Source organism: Mercurialis annua, linkage group LG3, assembly GCF_937616625.2.
Source record: "Mercurialis annua linkage group LG3, ddMerAnnu1.2, whole genome shotgun sequence".
NCBI lineage: Eukaryota > Viridiplantae > Streptophyta > Magnoliopsida > Malpighiales > Euphorbiaceae > Mercurialis > Mercurialis annua.
The window spans coordinates 16,049,376-16,068,472 of NC_065572.1; the positions used below are offsets into that span (position 1 = coordinate 16,049,376).

General features: G+C 33.4%; 1 protein-coding gene across 1 annotated transcript; it reads left to right on the forward strand.

Annotated features, from left to right (window-relative positions):
- The first annotated feature begins 4,279 nt into the window (after positions 1-4,279).
- Positions 4,280-5,146, forward strand: LOC126672367 (uncharacterized). The gene has a single exon (XM_050366318.1). It carries the CDS (start codon positions 4,280-4,282, stop codon positions 5,144-5,146), a length of 867 nt encoding a protein of 288 aa, XP_050222275.1.
- The last annotated feature ends 13,951 nt before the right edge of the window (positions 5,147-19,097 follow it).

Consider the following 19,097-nt stretch of genomic DNA (forward strand, 5'->3'; position numbering starts at 1 on the left):
ACCGTGCTTTTCTAGTATTATACCTTATAGCATGTGTGGGTATTTTAGGGATATTGGAGCATTGCGGAGTATTTTGGCATAGAAAGAGGGAAGAATCAAGGAAAGCAAGCAAAGAGCAAATCCGGGAGCGAAAGAATCGAAGACTTTGTGAAGTCTATAGGTTGCACGAATCGTGCAACAAGCTCCCCTAGCCTTGCACGATTCGTGCACATCAAAGAAAGGAAGCAGATTACTTCCAGGATTCTTGCACGGATCGTGCACTATTGAGTAAGTGGACTTGCACGATTCGTGCAAAGGCATAACTCTGGATTTCAGAACTGGAGCAAAAAGGACAAGGCTTGGGACCACTTCCTCTTTTGGATAGACACAACCTGTACATGGATGTTTTATTTTCCTCTTTTGTGTGGCCTATATAAGGCACATTATCTCTACACATCAAAGATACAACACTTATTCTCTACATATTTTTTAGTCATCTTTTAGGAGTAGAATAGTTTAGGGTTTGGTGCCTTCATAGTTTCCACCATTGTTGGTGCTTGGAAGCCTTTATTGCTTTGTAAGAACAAGATTTATTTATTGAATACAAGCTTTAATCTTTGATTCTTCATTATCTTCTTTATGATTTATTGTTCTTCATTGCTATTAAAGATAATCATTCTCACTTTTGTTATGTTTATTAATTATTGCTTAGTTATTGCTTTAAGTTTAATCATGAGTAGCTCAACTCCTAGTCTAGGGGTTGTTTATGAATGCCATACATGATTGCTAGGTGATTAGTTAGGGTTATGTGTGTTAGTGTTTTGTTGTGTTTATTAGTCTTAATGCCTATATTAAGTTGGCCTCTTAATCTTTGATTCGTGTTTGATTAGTAAGGGCAAGAGTTAAACTAATCAAATAGAACTAGTTAAGCATAAGATTCACACCTAGATGCACGAGAGTGATTTAGGAATTTAGCGGTTGTTTGAGTTTGCGGATTAATCGGATTGATTGGTGTAGTCGACATCCAATTGCGCGAGAGTGAGTTGGATTTCGACTTATTAATCAATTGTCGGTTCTTCGACTTCCGGCTCGAGAGAGCGGATTTGCATACCTTAGGATGGCTTGACCCGAACCAATACCCATATACCCGACCTATTACCTAGGAATTACTTGGCATGATTAGCAACTAGGCGCTTTTAATTACTGTTTTAATCCTTTAATTAATTAGTTGTTAGTTGCTTTTACTTTATTTATTATTGCTTGAGTTTATTTCCGTAGTGTTAATCAAAAACCAATCTCTCGTTAGCTAAACGAATTGAAGTTCAAAATCATATTTCATTCACTTTAAACCTCTCATCTCTGTGGGTTCGACAATCCGGACTTAAAGTCCACTTCATTACGAGTTGGAAAACTTGTCAACAAGTAACCTCACAGAATCTGGATGCGCCAGAAAAATGTGAGTCAACACACTAGTTTCCGAATCGGCAAGCGTCCAATGAACATAACGGCCCTCCACAGCCATATGATAAAACTGGCCCACCACGTCCCTACCCTCAAAATCCGACCTCTTCAGGTTATCTCTGTAGTTGTTAATTTGTCTTCTGGTAGGGTTGTCAGATGGATATTTCTACTGTAGGGCCGCCCAAATAGCACACGGCTTAGCTTGTGCCGTGCTCATATCCCGCACAATTTGTTTGGACGCGGGACTCAGTCCACTAATCTGACGATGTCCATTGGGATAGACAACCAAGTCAAGGTTATGCATACTCGTACTCCCGAATTTTGCAACGACTTTCTATGCATATCCCTTCAACAGCACCACAATCGCGAAAGGGTATTTACACGTCTTCGTCTTCGTATTCTTCTGTCCAGAGGATTTTGAATTTGTGAACGTTCCTCTATACCGCTCACCGCGAGAACATTTCAAAAGCTTTCGTGTCCCCCCATTTTTGTGGAAAGAAATAAACAGCTCGAACTCAATATGAATGGCAACTCATTTCAACGTCGCTTTTAAACTTTATTTCGGGATTAAACTGTGCACTATAATCGATACTGTTATCACTAAAAACTTCAAATTGAACCTGTAAAGTAAACATAAAAAAAACTATTAGGTGTATATATTAATAATTGGCTTATAAAATATTTTTAAAAAAATTAAAACGATACGGGAAGGCTTCTGCAAGTGAAAACGTCCCCCGTGAACGTTTCCACCTAGTTGAGACGTCGAGGAAGGACGTTTCAACTAGGTGGAAACCTCCTCGTTGGACGTCTCTTACTATTTGGGACGTCCTATGTGGACGTCCCTTTACCTGCCAGACGCGATTTTGGGACGTCCGGCAGGTGAACAGTGCGAAAAAAATTATAAAAACGTAAAAGAAACGTTAAAAACTTAAACAATACCTTGGGAGAAGCCGGAAAATTTGTTTCTGGTACTTGATACTCAAATCCCGATGAATTTGAAAACTTATCGGTCATTGCGTTTTTTGAGATTCGAATAGGTTGAGAGAATGTGTTTTTTTTTCAATTTTTAATAAAAGGTCGAAGTTGTAATAATTAGTGCTGTAATTAGTAAAATTAGGGCGGTATTTAACAACACCCTTGAGAAACCCAAAAGTGTTTTGCTGTCTTTTTATGGCTTTTGGTATTTAATCCGAAAATAACTAAATAAATTGTAAATAATAGCTAAATAAATAATTAATAATGCGGTATATATACTAACCCTATTCACATATACTATACTAACTTACAAAAACTTATTCTTTATGTATTCTACCACAACTCTTTCAAAATCCGAAAGTCTTGCAATAATGGCAAGTAAAGTCTAGTCTTGTGCCCTCCGACGACAAGTGGCAGAGATTGTTGTTAGTGTGTTTCCCAGTAAGATTGTTGTTACTCTCCAGCAATCATTGTGTTTTGTTCTTTTTTTTCTCAATATTAAAGAAATTTGTCTCCCACTTTAATTAAAGGTCACTGGGTAGTGTTTGTGCATGTATGGTGTGTACGTGAATCCATATTTGAGCATCATAATTCTGCGTTTTAAGCTCTTTTTGTGTGGTTTTTTTTACTGTTATGTTCCTCATGGATGGAAATCAAGGATTGATGGATTTTAATCAGAGAATAATAGTGGAGGGTGAGGAGGAGTTTGGTCTAGATTAGTCTGGAGTGGAGACTGAAGAGGAGATAGAGGAATTCAGATGGTATCTAGTGGGACGGTTTCTGACGGATAAACAAGTGAATTGGCTTGCTGTAAAATTGGTTCTTTCTCCTATTTGGAAGCCGGTGAAGGGTGTCCATATTACTGAGGCAGCTAAAAACTTATTTCTATTTCAGTTCTACCATGAACGTGATATGCGAAGGGTGATAGATGATGGACCTTGGACTTTTGAATATCACTTATTCATTTGTCGGCAGTTTGTGATTGGTGAAACGGCAGCGAGTGTCGAATTGTGGGATGCAGATTTATGGGTTCATTTGGTGGATATTCCGCTAGGGTTGGCATCTAAGAAGCTAGGGGAGGATGTGGGAAATTTCTTGGGAAATTTTATTAGTCATGACAATCGTGTTAATAAACTACAAGAAGGAAGTTCTTTGAGAATTCGAGTTAGTATCGATGTTAGGAAGCCGCTTAAGAGAAGGATGAAAGTAAAAATAAATGTGAATGCTTGGGGTTGGGGTTGGATTAATTTCCAATATGAACGTATCCCTATGTTTTGTTTCTATTGTGGTGTTATGGGGCACTCAGAAAATTTTTTGTTCAAAATACTTCGATAATCCAATACCGAAGGAGATGTTACCGTATGATTCTAGTTTGAGATATAATTTGATGAAGGGGAGAATGTCATTGCTGGATAAATGGTTGAGAGGCGAAAGTCCGACGAGGGAGGGGTTGGAGGTTGCGGTGATGAGGTGGAAAATTTGAATTCAAGAATCTCTAAAAATCTAACTCTTACCCAACCTGACCAGAAAATTGAATTTCAAAATAGAAGTAAGAGCAATCAACTAGATATGATTCGTGGGAGAGATCAGGGGAGAGATAACGGGTGGAGTTTGGAAAGTCAGCTAGAAATGTGGCTATTGGAGGAACAAGTAAGCAACAAATCCCTGTTTTCATGGGCAAGAAAAATAATTCGTTTGATTATGAAAATGATGCGGTAGTAGGGGATGCAAAGAGGAAGAGAGTGGCTAGTAAAATTGTGCTTCTAGAATTGGAGAATGGGCCTATTTTTCATTCAACTGATATGATGATAGACTCAAGTAGTGACAGATCGGCGGGCCTTTGAATCCAAGCCTGCCCAAAGCAATGAGTTGCTTAGCGTGGAATTTTCGGGGTATGGCCAGCCCACGTGCAATTAGATTTCTGAAGGAGATGGTCAAACATAAGAATCAAGCGATGCTGTTCTTGTGTGAAACATTGGTTACTCCTGTTCGTATTGGTGCGTTAAAGTCTGCTTTGAAGTTTGAGAGTATGTTTTGTGTTGATAGTGTGGGAAGAAAGGGTGGATTAGCTATGTTTTGGAAGGGCGATATGAATGTTGTGATCAATGGTGCATCTAACAATTACATAGATGCTGAAGTAGTGGAAGCAGATGGTCGAAGGCGGAAAGTTACTAGGTTTTATGGCTGTCCGGAACGAAGTAGAAGAAGAGAGTCTTGGAAGATTATTAGAAGGTTGAACGCTGAAAATAATGTCCCTTGGTGTATCCTAGGAGATTTTAAAGATATGTTGGATAATGAGGAAAAACGTGGTGGTGAACCTCAACTAAACTGGCTCTTAACTGGCTTTCGGTTGGTTATTATTGATTGTGGTCTAGTTGATATTGGGGCCAAATGTTATCAGTATACTTGGTCTAGAGGTAGAGGGGATGGAGGGCGTGTGGAGGAGAGACTGGACCGAGCTTTCTGTTCAGAAACATGGCTTCAATTATTTCCTGAGTCCGTGATGTGGAATCTTGAATCTACATCTTCAGATCACTTACCTGTTTTAATAAGCCGGAGAGATGATGATAATGTTGTGTATGATAGATCTTTTAAGTTTAATAATGTGTGGGTGGAGAAGAATGGATGTAAGGAGGTTGTTAAGGAAGTTTGGGGAGCTGAGAGGGGTAGAGATATTGTTGAGAAGCTGAAATGTAGTAAAGTGGCGTTGGAGGCTTGGGGGAAATCATAGAAGCATAATTATAAAAAAGAAATTAAGAAGAAGAGGAGAGAGCTTGTTCGGCTTCATGCTAGACAAGAAGGTGCTGGGTCAAGTCGTTAAAATATGGTTCAAGAAGAGTTTCATGATCTGTTACGAGAAGAAGAGAATTATTGGAAGCAGCGTTCTAAGGTTTTCTGGCTGCATAGTGATGATGCTAACACTAGATTATTCCGTAATTTCGTGTCAGCTAGAAGATCTCAAAACAGAATGTCAAAGATTAAAGACGGCAATGGTGTGTGGAGGTATTCAAAAGGAGAGATTGATGAAGTTATTGTAAGTCATTTATGATTTATTTAAAGATAACAATAATAATACTCAGTTTGGCTACGTGGCTATCCCAAATCGTGTTGATGAGGAACAAAATGTCGATTTATGTCGTTCTATTTTAGCTGCAGAGGTTAAAAGTGCCGTTTTTCCTTGCATAATGATAAATCACCTGGTCCAGATGGTTTTAACCCTGGAGTTTATAAAAAATATTTGGATATTGTCGGGGGGGATGTGGTACGTGTTTGTAAGGAGTTTTTTGAATCTGGGGTGTTGAAAGATGGGTTAACAAATACAGTTATTGTTCTTATTACTAAGATTAAAAACCCATAGACTGTTAGTGATCTGAGACTAATTTCTCTGTGTAATGATGTGTATAAAGTTATTGCAAAGGTCCTCGCTAATAGAATGAAGAAAATTATGCCTTGCATTATTTCAAAAAATCAAAGTGCGTTTGTTGAGAAGCGTTTGATCACAGACAATATCTTGATTGCGTTTGAATTTGGTCACTATCTAAGACAGAAAAGGAGAGGAAAGTTTTATGCAGCAGCTTTGAAAATTGACATAAGTAAGGCATATGAGTATGTCGTTCTATTTTATTAGAGTAATGATGTTGAATTTGGGTTTCAGTCACAGATGAGTTAATCTTGTTGTTGCTTGCATCACTGCTGTTCGCTACACTAGCATTAGCGATAATCATAGTATGAGTCCCATCCTGCTGAGTAGGGGTCTGAGACATGGTGACCCACTGTCCCCTTATTTGTTTATTATATGTGCTGAGAGGTTGTCGAGTATGTTAGTCGATAGTGAACGTCAGGAAAGAATTCATGGTATCTCGATTTGTAGAAGTGCTCCGTCAGTGAATCACTTATTCTTTGCAGATGACTGTTATCTTTTTTTTGTGCTAGTATGGAGGAGGCCGAGGAAGTGAAGTTTATTCTTGATCGATATGAGCAGCTATAAGGTCAAAGAGTAAACTTTAATAAATCCAATATTATGCTCAGCTCTAATGTTAATGCAGAGTTTGGGGTTATCATTGCGGGCATTCTTAATGTTATAATTGTGTTGGATCAAGGAAAATACCTAGGGCTACCATCGCTTATTGGTAGGAACGAAAGGTAAAGGTCAATATATCTGATTTATTCTCAGCAGAGGTTGCTGCCAATATATTTTGTGTTCCCCAGAGCTTAAGGAACGTTTCTGATAGTTGGTTTTGGCTCCCGTAGAAGAGAGGAAATTTTTCTGTTAAGAGCTGCTATAGGCTGATTAAGGGCAAAGAGGTTAGCGAAGTGAATGGGTTGTGGTCTAGAATTTGGAGCATGCAAATCCCCATGCACATACGTAATTTTATTTGGGAGGGTGCTCTGGTTTTCTTCCAACGTATGACGTCTTAGCTACCAAAAGAGTTTTCATTTATGCTGCTTGTCCGGTTTGTAGGTGTGAGGAGGAGTCAGCTAAGCATCTTTCTATCTCTTGTAGTTTTGCTCAAGTTTGTTGGAGAAATACAAGTATTGCATGTGTTTCCTGGTTTTAGTGGTGTGAGTTTTGCGGAGTGGGTTTTGTCTTGGCTGGGCATAGTGGACGAGGAGTCATCTTCCTTAGCTGCTATGATTTGTTGGCAGATCTGGGCTCATAGGAACAGTGTTGTTTGGTCGAAGAAGAGGTTAGCAATGGCCGATATTTTGAATTTGGCAGGTCACCAACTTGTTTCTTGGAGGAAAGCCCGTGTTAGTAACCCGGAAGCTGTTATCAGTAGAATGGTGAGAGGGGATGGGAGTGTCGTGTGGACGAAATCGGCAACGGGTGTATTGAAGGTGAATGTTGATGCTTCTTGTAGGGGTGATGGCAGCTCTATAGGAGTTGGGATTACAGTTCGTAATAGTTCAGGCATCCTTATTCAAGCTAGGGCTTTTAAGTTCATGGGTAATTTTGACCCTAGGGTGGCTGAAATAATGGGTATTCGTGAGGCATTAAATTGGATGAAAGGTGAACATACGTTGGTGGTTGAGTCTGACGCGATGGAGGTCGTGATGGATATTCGTAACCTAGAAGAAGCGGAGTCGGGTTTATTGGTATTAGATTGTGTTGATTTAGCGAAACAGTTTACTAGTTTGAATTTTGTTTTTGTAAGGCGATCTACGAATCAGGCCGCGCACGTTTTAGCGCATTATGCTCGTTCCATGTCAGGTCATCAAGAGTGGTATAGTCATTAGCCTGAATTTCTTACAGCTGTTATCGCTAAGGATATGATTTATCAATAAATATCATCTTTCCATTCAAAAAGAAAAGGCTAATCCTCTGAAAAACCCTCCACCTTTTTGTCCCAATTCGTTTGCACCCTCACGTTGTAAAATCTTCAATTTTGCCCAAATTTCCACCTTTCGTCTTTTAATTGCACCCTCAAGGTATTAAATTGACATCTTTCCACAGAAAAAAGTTCAAACCAATACTTTATATTTCAACAAATATTCTAAATAGTACCCAATATTAAAATTATAACAATAAAACCATCTTCTTTAAAAAATCCAAAAATTAATAAATTTCACATCCACATTCATTCAATCTTACCGTTTTTGGTTCTGCAAAATTAGTTAAATTAATTTTTTTGACATATAATCAACAATTTAGAAAAACAATCGGGTATTCCTCGATTAAGAACAACCCAGATATGGGTTGTTCAGAGCAGCCCAGATCTGAGCTGTTCTTCCTTGAATAACAGCCCAGAGCTGTTCTTCCGGCTGTTCTTCCTCCTTAGGAAGAACAGCCGAGCTGTTCTTCTCAAAGAAGAACAGCCCAGGGCTGTTCTTCATTGAAAAGAACAGCCACCGCCGGAAATTTTTTCCGATAGTCGGTTAGTGGTGGCTTTTTTTAAAAATTTTAAAAGATATTTTGTTTCGGTTTAAAATCGAAGGATACACAATTTTTTTTAATTAGATTTAAATTTAATTGATATAAAATTAAATTAATTTTACAGAGTAAAACTGGAAAAATATGGTCCGATTTAAAATTAATTTTATATTTTAAAAGTAATTTTTTTAATTTTTTTAATGATATTTTTAATTGATTTATATTTAATGTGAAATTTATCAACTTTTGAAATTTTAGGGAAGATGGTTTTATTGTTGAAATTTTAATGTTGGGTACTATTTAAAATATTTGTTGAAATATAAAGTATCGATTTGACTTTTTTCTGTGAAAAGAGGTTAATTTAATACCTTAAGGGTTCAATTGAAAGACGAAAGGTGGAAATTTGAGTAAAATTGAAAATTTTACAACGTGAGGGTGCAAACGAATTGGGGATAAAAGGTGAGAGTTTTTTTTCCAGAGGATAAGCCAAAAGAAAACTTACAAAAACTTACAGATAACACTTCAACTCTTATTTTTAATTTTGAAACTTAATATTACAAAATAATAATTAAACCAATACAACATATACAAAATCTTAACTAATACCCATTTGCAGCCACCATTAACAATGAAAAACGAATTAAATCAAGTTTATACGTTTCAGATTTTCAAGAACTGACTGGTTTAATTGAAATATCCTTATGAAAAAATTTGTTATTCGTACACTTTCGAATTCCACACAATAAAAAAAACCATAATAACTGTCATAATTTTCAATATAGACCCATAAAAATACTACTCTCCCACTGAATCATGAAATCCACACACGAACAAAGAGAAATTCAAACCACATCCTTTTTTTAAAGCATACTATATCAAATACTGCTAATAAAGCCACAATAAATTAAAAAATGTCCTTACGTTTCCACAATTTCATCAAGAAAGCACTTAAAACAAGAGATTATAGAATGTCTCGCCAAGAAGTCAAGAGTGGGCACTTTATTATGGAAAACAATCCAAATAAAAGTCTTGACCCGAGATAGAGCTTCAAACTTCCAAAGTTCAATGAAAGGAGAATAATTCGATGATCTAACGATTTCAAAATACACATCTCCGTCATAATTTCCAGCCAATTAATTTTCCCAGTTACGTGTACCACAGAACCATGAGTATTTGTAAAATTCTCATTAACCCCACCAGATACCTCTTCTCGACAAGCGACATTCCAAAAGGACTCACCGGCTGTTTAACGTCCATCACCAACAAACAAATCCATTGCTAAGTTGTCAATTTACAAATCAAATGAATTTTAATTTGGTTAAGAATTTATTTTAATTTTAATTTTTATAAATTTAGTCATTATTAATTCAAATAATTTCTATTAAAGAAATCAATTTATAGATGGAATGAATTGTAATTTTGACAATTAAATATTAGTCATAAATTTGAAAGAGATAAATAGAAAAGCAAAATTCTTTAATTGTTAATAGATCCAAATTAATTGAGATAAAATCTTCCATTCACATGTCCTCTTCTCTAAAGTGGTCCAAGATATTCAGAATTAGATATTTAATAGGCTTCCAAATTGATGAATTTGTTCATAGTTGAGATTGCGATTTTGTAATTTGTACAGAAAGAAAAAAAGTATTAAAATCAGATGGCTCAAAATTTATTTGGAGTCTATTTAAAATTAAGAAAATATTATCGATTAGCAAGATATTTCCTCGACCACGTAATGTCTTTATCTAATAATAAACAAAAATAATTCATTTGTTTTTAATAGATTTTATCCATAATAATTAGATATTACTAAATATTGCCCATAAATTATCAGGTACCACCTCTTTTTTTTTATCTTTTTATCTTTTTAATTAAAAATTTAAAAACATTAACTAGACGTTTACCGAAAATGTTTCCCCATTAAAAAATATTTACTGAAAACGTCTCCTCCTCTGGGGAGATGTTTGTCTCTCCAGAGGGGGGACGTTTATTAAAGGGAGACGTCTTTGAAAAACATAATCTGAAAACGTTCCCATTTTTTTGAAAAGAAAATTGAAATTAAACTAAAATTACTTTTAAAATTAAATGAATTTTTTTTTAAATTCAACGGAACACAGTTTTGAAACTAAACGAACTTTTTTAAATTAAGTAATTTTTTTGAAATTAAACAAAAAAAGTTTCATATTAAATTAAAAAATTTAAATTAAATTTTTGAAATTAAATGATAAATAAAATATTTATTATCCATTCTTTGTGCTTAAATGTGAGTTGAGATAATTTGAATGTGAGTTTTAGAATTAAAAAAAAAATTAGATAAAAAAAGAAGTCGTACCTAGTAACTTAGCGGAAATATTTAGTAGTACACACAGGGTATTACTATTTATCATTTGCTAAAATAAGTAAGGAATCAAAGATGACGACGAACTATTTTTACGATTCGTCCAATAAAGGAAGAACCCATCCTATGTTTTTGTATTATTCAAATTTTTGTTTAGTTTGTCTTTAGTTTATTTTATTTTTTTTGTTACTTTTTGTATTTTTATATTTATCGCCGTTTTATATAAAAATTGTTATTTATTTAGTATTTTTTAAGGACGAAAACATTACAAAATTTGGAGAAAAAAGGAAAAAAATTCAAAAATAAACCAAATATTACTCAATTAGCCAAAAGCAAATTCTTTACATTCACGACAAAATAAGGAGAAATTTTACATTTTCTAACCATTAAATAATAGACATATGACACTTAAATTATAAAAAACAAGTGAGAAAAAAGTGTGAAACAGCTGTAAAAACGCGTTAAAATGCGCTAGTAACTCGTCTGACACGCGTGTCAGAAAAACGCGCCAGTCACACGTCAGCGCGTGTCAGTTTGGTCAACGTGTCCGAATTATTTAATCATATACCATTTATGCATCTTTTATGTATAGTTAATGTATCATAACATATTTGCAACTCAATTTTAATTTTTATGATTTTATTTGGTTAATTAATCAACCAATTACACTAATTAAGCAATTGTACTAAATTTTCATTATTTATCTGTTTCAGGTCTCCAAGAACCCAGAAACTTGGATCATTTGAGAATATGGTTTTGTCATAATGGATTCATTAATGGTTAATTCCTAAAAAAATCACGAACTTTACACGAAGTTTCATTTTAATCATGACCTTTAAAAGTTGCCATTTAAAGGCACGAACTTTCATTTTGTTTCAAATCTATCATTTCAGTGTATTTTTGTTGACTAAATTCTTCAATAAACCATTAATGAAAGACCCAAATTATAAATCGACATTAAATCTTATTATCTTTTAGTTAGAGTATATAGGATTAGGAATTTTTGTTTCGATAAAATACACCGGATTTTACTTTGGCGATAGATTTGAAACAAAATGAAAGTTCGTGCCTTTAAATGACAACTTTTAAAGTTCATGATTAAAATGAAACTTCGTGTAAAGTTCATGATTTTTTTAGGAATTAACTCATTCTTTAAGTAGAGATATTTGAATTAGTTTTGTTCATTGAAAATAATATATCGGGATATTTGAATTATTTTTATTCATTGAAAATAATATATCGGCGATGTATTTATAATGTATCAGTCTCTTCAAAATTTATTCGTTGAAAATATTTATTATGAGTTGGAGTGTCTCTCTAAAAATTATAATAAATGGTGTATCCATGATGTATCAGTGATGTATTAATGTTGTATATATAATGTATCTAATATGTATACATAATCACATATACATAAAAAATAAACCAACTTAAATTTTAGTTAGAGAGTTAAAAGTTTAAGACAAATCAAGCAATATGTTGTGAATAAAAAAAATATAATTTAAAATTTATAATCTATGATGTATCTATAAAATTTATTTCATCAAAATAATCAAAAAAGGATAAAAAAAATGTATCTATGATGTATCCGTTGTGTATATGTGATGTATCGGCAATTTATCTATAATGTATCGGAAATTTATCTAATGTATCAGTGGTGTATATAAGATTTATTACTGATATATCCAATATGTATGTACATAATAAACTGAACAAACAAATATATAGTGCCTTCAGTAAATTTATCATCAGTTGAAGTTAATCTTACACATATGAGTTTATATCAAAAAATGTAAATATTTACATTAGAAACATAACAAATTTAACATCAAAAATAATTCAGATACATCTCAAAAACAAATCATGTACATTTCAATAACATTTCAGATACATCTAAAAAACAGCATAGATACGTCTCAGAACTATCTCAGCTACATTCTTCAAAATAAATGTAGTAGACTAAACTTCTTGCAAAATATATTGATGAAACTATCAAACTGCAAAACAGAAGAGAAAAATGAGTAAGTAAAAACATATTAATAAATATCACATAATATCAAAGATATAAAAATAATATATTTCAGATACATCGAATAAACAGATAAGATACACCTCAAAAACAGTATAGATGCGTTTCAGAATTTTTAAAGAATAATAACATTCTACATTTAGATTTTCAAAGCAAAATGAAGTATTTTAAACATCTTACAACCAAATGACAACTTTTTTCGCATCGAAATAGCTTCGCAAAATCAGGCCTATGTCATTCCTCAAATATTCTAGGAACCATTTAACTATTTCATTTTGTGCATATCTAGAGATAATAGTATTCCAAATAAAACCAAATTTCTCTCAGACATTCTATCAAACAACTTATATGTATCATTAATTACTCTATATTTAAAATATATATTTAAAACTTCACTCATAACAAACAAATTTCAAACAAACTCCACTATTAATAACTGTCAAATAGTTATTATTTAGTGATTGAACAAAAAGTTAGCTCTGCAACAAGAAAATATTGATCATAATACATGGACTATAGAATTAATAAATTTAATTGGAAATATTCATAAAATTAAACCCATCACACACCAAAATCAAGAAACAAAATAGTGGAAAAAGAATAACCATGGTGGGCTTAAACTTTCCCCTAATTTAACTCGAAGGATTGAGGTGAAAGCTTAAAGCGGTGGCCGTCGATTTCTATGTCCAATCATATCGAAAACTAAGTTATCGGCGGTCATACTATGAAGAAAGAAAAAAAATTGACGGTAAAATACATAGCTTAACTTGACGGAGCAATGAACAAAATTAAATTATTAAAAGTATGAAAAAAGAGGAAAAGAAAATTGACATACTGAACTTGACGGTGGCTTTGGAAGACGTTGATGATAGTAACAGTCATTATGTTTCTTGAATTAAATATTGTAGACATGTGTAAGCAATTAAGAATGGTTAGAAGATGAAATAATTTGAAATACTAAGTCATCAAAAGTAAAAAGAAATTGTCATGAAATGTTAGAAAAAATGAAAGTGGCTAATAGAGTTAAACATCAGCGTGAATGTGATGTTCTTATAAATTTCTCTAAAATTTAATTGTGGAGGGACGAAATAAATAATTTTTCACCGACCAAGTAACAAAAATAAAAAGTATAAAAATCTGAGAATGATTTATGTCTCTTGTAAAGTGTCTATTTATGTGTACGGCCAATTAAACATTTATTATTTGAATCATTCTGTTTGAGTTAAGATATTTATTATACGGTTCACGATTCATATTATTCAAGTATGGATTTTTCTTACTCAAATCGATATATTTTATCATCAGAATATATTTGATCTTCAGAACTTTAGGTGTTGGTTTATTCAATTGTAGATTGAAATATGTTTTACAAATAATTATCATTTGAATTTAATTTCAGATAAATTTTTATATTTGATATCAACAAAATTAAATAAACTTCATATGATTTTCTATTTTTACGAATTTCGTAATTGTAATTTAATCTCTTCAATGAATCCATATATATAAAAAAAATCATAACGATCAATAGAAAATCATTTTAAATGAAATGAATTAAATATTATGTGTAATAAGTACTTTTCTAAATGCTTTATGGAACAGTGGAACCCTAACCCTGCCAGCTCCAGCCTCCATGCTCCGTTCATCGCCATCTCCAGCCACTAGACTCCGTCAACCATCAACATCTCAACAATATTTGGACAGAAGCTGTTCGTCCCTCGTGCTAACTTGCAACAAGTTGTGAAAGGACACCATAACAAGATCAATTTGTTGATTTACTTTGAAAATTATCCGAGGACATGGAAATATCTTGATTTGGAGAAAGGTTTTGCTAGTTATGGGGTTATTGGTGACAACAAAACCTACCAAACGTAACGTTAGCTTTATTTTTCTTAGACATGAATCTAACAAGGAAACATCATGGATCATTGATCGGTTGAACATGATTGCGATTGAAAAATTTTAGGCTACGTGATTTTATCTCCAAGTTTCCGGAGAAGAAGACGGGTATTGTACCAGTGAAAACTTCTATCATAGTTCTTGCTACCATATTGTAATGCCCTAAATGTCTTGAGGTATTAGATTTTTCCAGGTGTTTTAATTTACGATAATTTTAACCAAGGAGGTCAAAAATAAGATAAAATATTAAGGATTACGACCAAAGGCATTCTATTATTATAGTCGCGAAATAATAATTGTGTTTGAAAATTATTATCCATAAGGACAAGTGTGAACACGACTAAGAAAAAGTTAAGAAAATTGATATAAAATAAATTATAGGTCCCGTGCTGATAATTTTCACACCAATATCCGTGAAATATTTTAAAATATTTATCGTTAAAGTTTCGTGAATTTCCGAGATTGTTTTGAAATTGGACGCGGACGTTAATTATGGAATTGAGTTAAAGTGCGACATTGAGCTGGTTGATCTAAATTGAAAATTAGCCAATGTATTCAAGGATTTGGAAATGAGATTTTGGTTTCCAGAAACCAAAATCTTCATCATTTCCTTTCATTTTCTCACGAATAAGAGTTCAAGCTAGGGTTATGCCGATTTCAATCAGTTTTTGACGTTTCTTGATTCGAAACTCTCGTAATTAAGCGGGTAATCAAGATACGATTCTCGATCTGTGATTCGGTTGGAAAAACTTTGGATGTATTTTGATAATAAAGGTTAGGGGTTTAATGGTTTGTATCATTTTTATCGTTTTTGGATTGGATTTAGAGTTTTGGATGCATTTTTGGATTAATATGTGTATTAATCTCGTTTCGGTAGCACAAATTTGAGTGGTAGTTGGTCGGTTTTAGCCCGGAGGTGAGAAACTTGGGGCTATGCGCTGCACAGCCATGTTATGCAGCCGCATAGTATGTAAATGAGATTGTGCGGTCGCACAGTCTGTCTTGCGACTGCACAACGATCTATTTAACGTTTCTTTGACTTTTTTGACCTATTTTCATATCCAACACCTGATATAGACTTGAGTGGACTTTAAGAGTGTTATAGAATAAGAACAAGAAAGAGTTTGAGAATGTATGTCGAGAAAGTTACAACTAGAACGCGATGAGTTATGTTTTACGTTTTATGGTGTGTCTTGTGTCTAGAGATGTCTCTACAATAGGATTTTCATACAAGTTGTGTTTTGAATCCTTTATAGATCCGAGGAGGCAACCATCGACCCGGAGCTTAGAGTTTCTTTGTTTTTTGTGTTTTGTGGATAATCGTTATCTATGAGTTTATATGTTTACTTTTGAGTATTTAAAAGTGCACAATTTTAATCGCAAAAGTTTTAATGATTTGCATATGATATTTGAAACTAGTATAAATCCGATGAAATATGCTTCCTATTACGCGGTAATAGGACTGCTTGATCACCCATTTTAATCAGAATTCTCGATGATAATACTCATGAAATATAAAGGAGGATAATGCATGATAAATACGAGGTTAATTTGGTGGAATGTTTTGGGACCTACATCTAGGGAGTTAACTCGGTAGAATTATTTCGGGACTCACAACTTAGGATAAAGTAATGGTAGCGATTACTTTGGTGGAATTATCTCGGGACCGTACCATATGGATCGATTTAATTTAATATGATATGAGATGGTTATGATACGAATGAAATACAAATTAAATATTTTGGATTAGGGTTTCAATCGGAATCAGTATTTGGATGCATATGAATGAAATGTTTATAGCACTTGTTTTATGTTCAATAAATACTTATCTATAAATTATATGAAGTCACTCAGTATAGCTGACCTATGGATTTCAAACATTTCAATTGAATAGTATTTTGAAGTGACGGACTTCTATCATTCCAAAAATCAGTATTTTTGAAGCATGTAAGGAAATAGTACTTTACTCCATAGCGCTGCATTAATCCATATATGTCAAAACTTATATGACAGTTTTTGTATAAAATAGCATAACCAAAGTCATAAGAATATCAAACCAAATTGAGTTCCCAGCTTTAAAGTGGTGTCCGGAAATCATTTCAATAACTTAAATATAATGTAAACCAATGTTTACAATCCCTAAGTAGTGAGTCAACAAGATACAATAATTATCAAGTTCAACCTCACATGTCGGGTGACACAAGTCTAACCCGACCTAATACATCCAATCGAAGTAAAAAAATCCATTTATATCCGGAAATACATTAATAAACCAAATTTACCATTTTAGAAATAAGGGAACTCAAATTTATCTTAAGAACTCACTTAAGCGCAAAATTAGTTAATTGGGCAATTAACAAAACGCACAATTTAAAACATCACTCACTGTAAACAACTTATATTGTTCATTAGGTATATCTCATATAAAAACTAAAACACTTTAAGATCAAATCCAAAATTAGGCCAAAGCACTGAAATAATCGAATTTGGCAAAATTGCCGAAAATTGCCTAAACTAGCCAAACGATTCAAAACCAACAATCGATGAACCAAAGTATGGTACTAATGATTTAAAAACATTAAAACATCATATAAAAAATATTAGATCTGTAGGTATAATACTCTTAGTCCCAATTTCACGTCCTTTATTCGATATAAATTTCCATATTGAAATTTCTTAACTGACCTTCTCGGGTTTATTTACTTTAGTTATTGCAGAAATCTTTCCAATGCCGCCACTCCAGCGATTCAAAACCTGACACGTGGTTCAATTGGCGATGTCAAAACTTTGGAGTATACATTCTTCCCCCCTTATAGAAATTCGTCCTCGAATGTTCATATACACTTTCTTGTTTACTTTGTACAATCGATATTCTTGCCATTTTCCATAATGATTATACCTTAATCATCTCATGATACTTGTCGATACGTGGAATTGTTATTCCAATTCATGTACTCCTTAAACAATAACGTCAACTGCCATTGACGACCTTCATATCATTATCTTTTTCCATAATGACTTCATTCGTACTCTTATGTATTATGACTTTTTACCTTTGATCTCTTCTCTTTATCTCTTTTCTTTGTCTTATATACACAACTCTTTTTATCTATTCTTTGTCTGATATTCAATACTATGAACTCTTGTCCTTGTAATAAAACTTTAACTTTCATTACTGATATCCAACGGTAGTTCATTATACTGATATCTTATTACTAGAGATGATAATCCTCGTCATTAAGCTTTATTCATCTGTCGTTTAATGATGTAAACAAGTAGCTCGTACCTATTAATCTTCTTTGTTTGGTCATTGTCACGACTTGATCTTGATCTCCAATATCTTCTTTTTATGGCGATGCTAGCAGCATCCACATGCACTTACGATTTTTCTTTCTCAATCCTTTCCCTTTGTCCAATACATTTAGTCATATCATCAATCCTTATTAAATGATGTGGACACTCGATTAACTCGTACTTCACTACTTACGTAGTCTCTTTCACTTTCTAGTCGTCGTGATGTTGAGAATTTAATTCTGTTATCAACTATCCTCCTATGTCTTGTCGTTCCACTTATCACATAAAAACTCCATTCTTTACTATCGTCTCTCATCGACGGTCATCCATGAAATGAATCCTCATGACGTATCCTTATAAGGTCTTTGCTTTCCTTGTAGGGGCTTACTTGATTTATCTTTTGCATTTTTATGCCTCATATACTCCTTCATTAGTTGTATACTCGTTGACTTACTCTTTTCATATAAGTGCGTTGCACTATTCTTTAAATTTCTCGTCTCTTCTTACCTTTAATTCATCTGTTCCTCTAATTTGGTTTACAACAAACTGGAATCATCATACTTATCGCTGAATTCTTATCTTAGTAAGACAACGTGTAACCAATACTTCGATAAGCTTCTTGTGCTTATACTCCCTGGCTCACTTACTTAAGTGCGACTCTATAATCCTTTTCCAATTTTTTACACACATCATAATGTTCTTTGGTGGCGTCGTCACTTGTTCTATGCTCAATTATTCTATTCATACTTTACATATCTTCCTATCTATTGGACGCATTATGTTTACTTATTTCCAATGAGGATTCTCGATCCTTTCATCTTTTCTCGTCGTGTGCTGCCTTTGGCAGTGTCATCATTCTCATTACAATTGCTTATCTTATTCATCTTTTATTGATTTACGGGTCTATCAACCCACTCTTTTCTATCCTTTCGAGTTTGTCCCCGTATCCTTGCGGAGATCCTTGCCAATCCTTATGGCAAGGGTAAACATTCTTTATAATCCTTATAATATGTTGATTCTTATGATCATTATTATATTTGAATCCTTGTTGCCGTATTTGGCACTTTACAATTTATCCTCATCAATTTCCTTTCGATATTACTTTCCTTGTTAGGTTACCCTTCGCAATTGTCTACTTCACTTTCTTACTCCATAAGAGTTATCCTTCCTTTACATTTTCATTTGCTTTATCGTCTTTTGTTCTTTAGGACTTCAATATTAACTTTGGTACTAACATTTAGGTTATACTT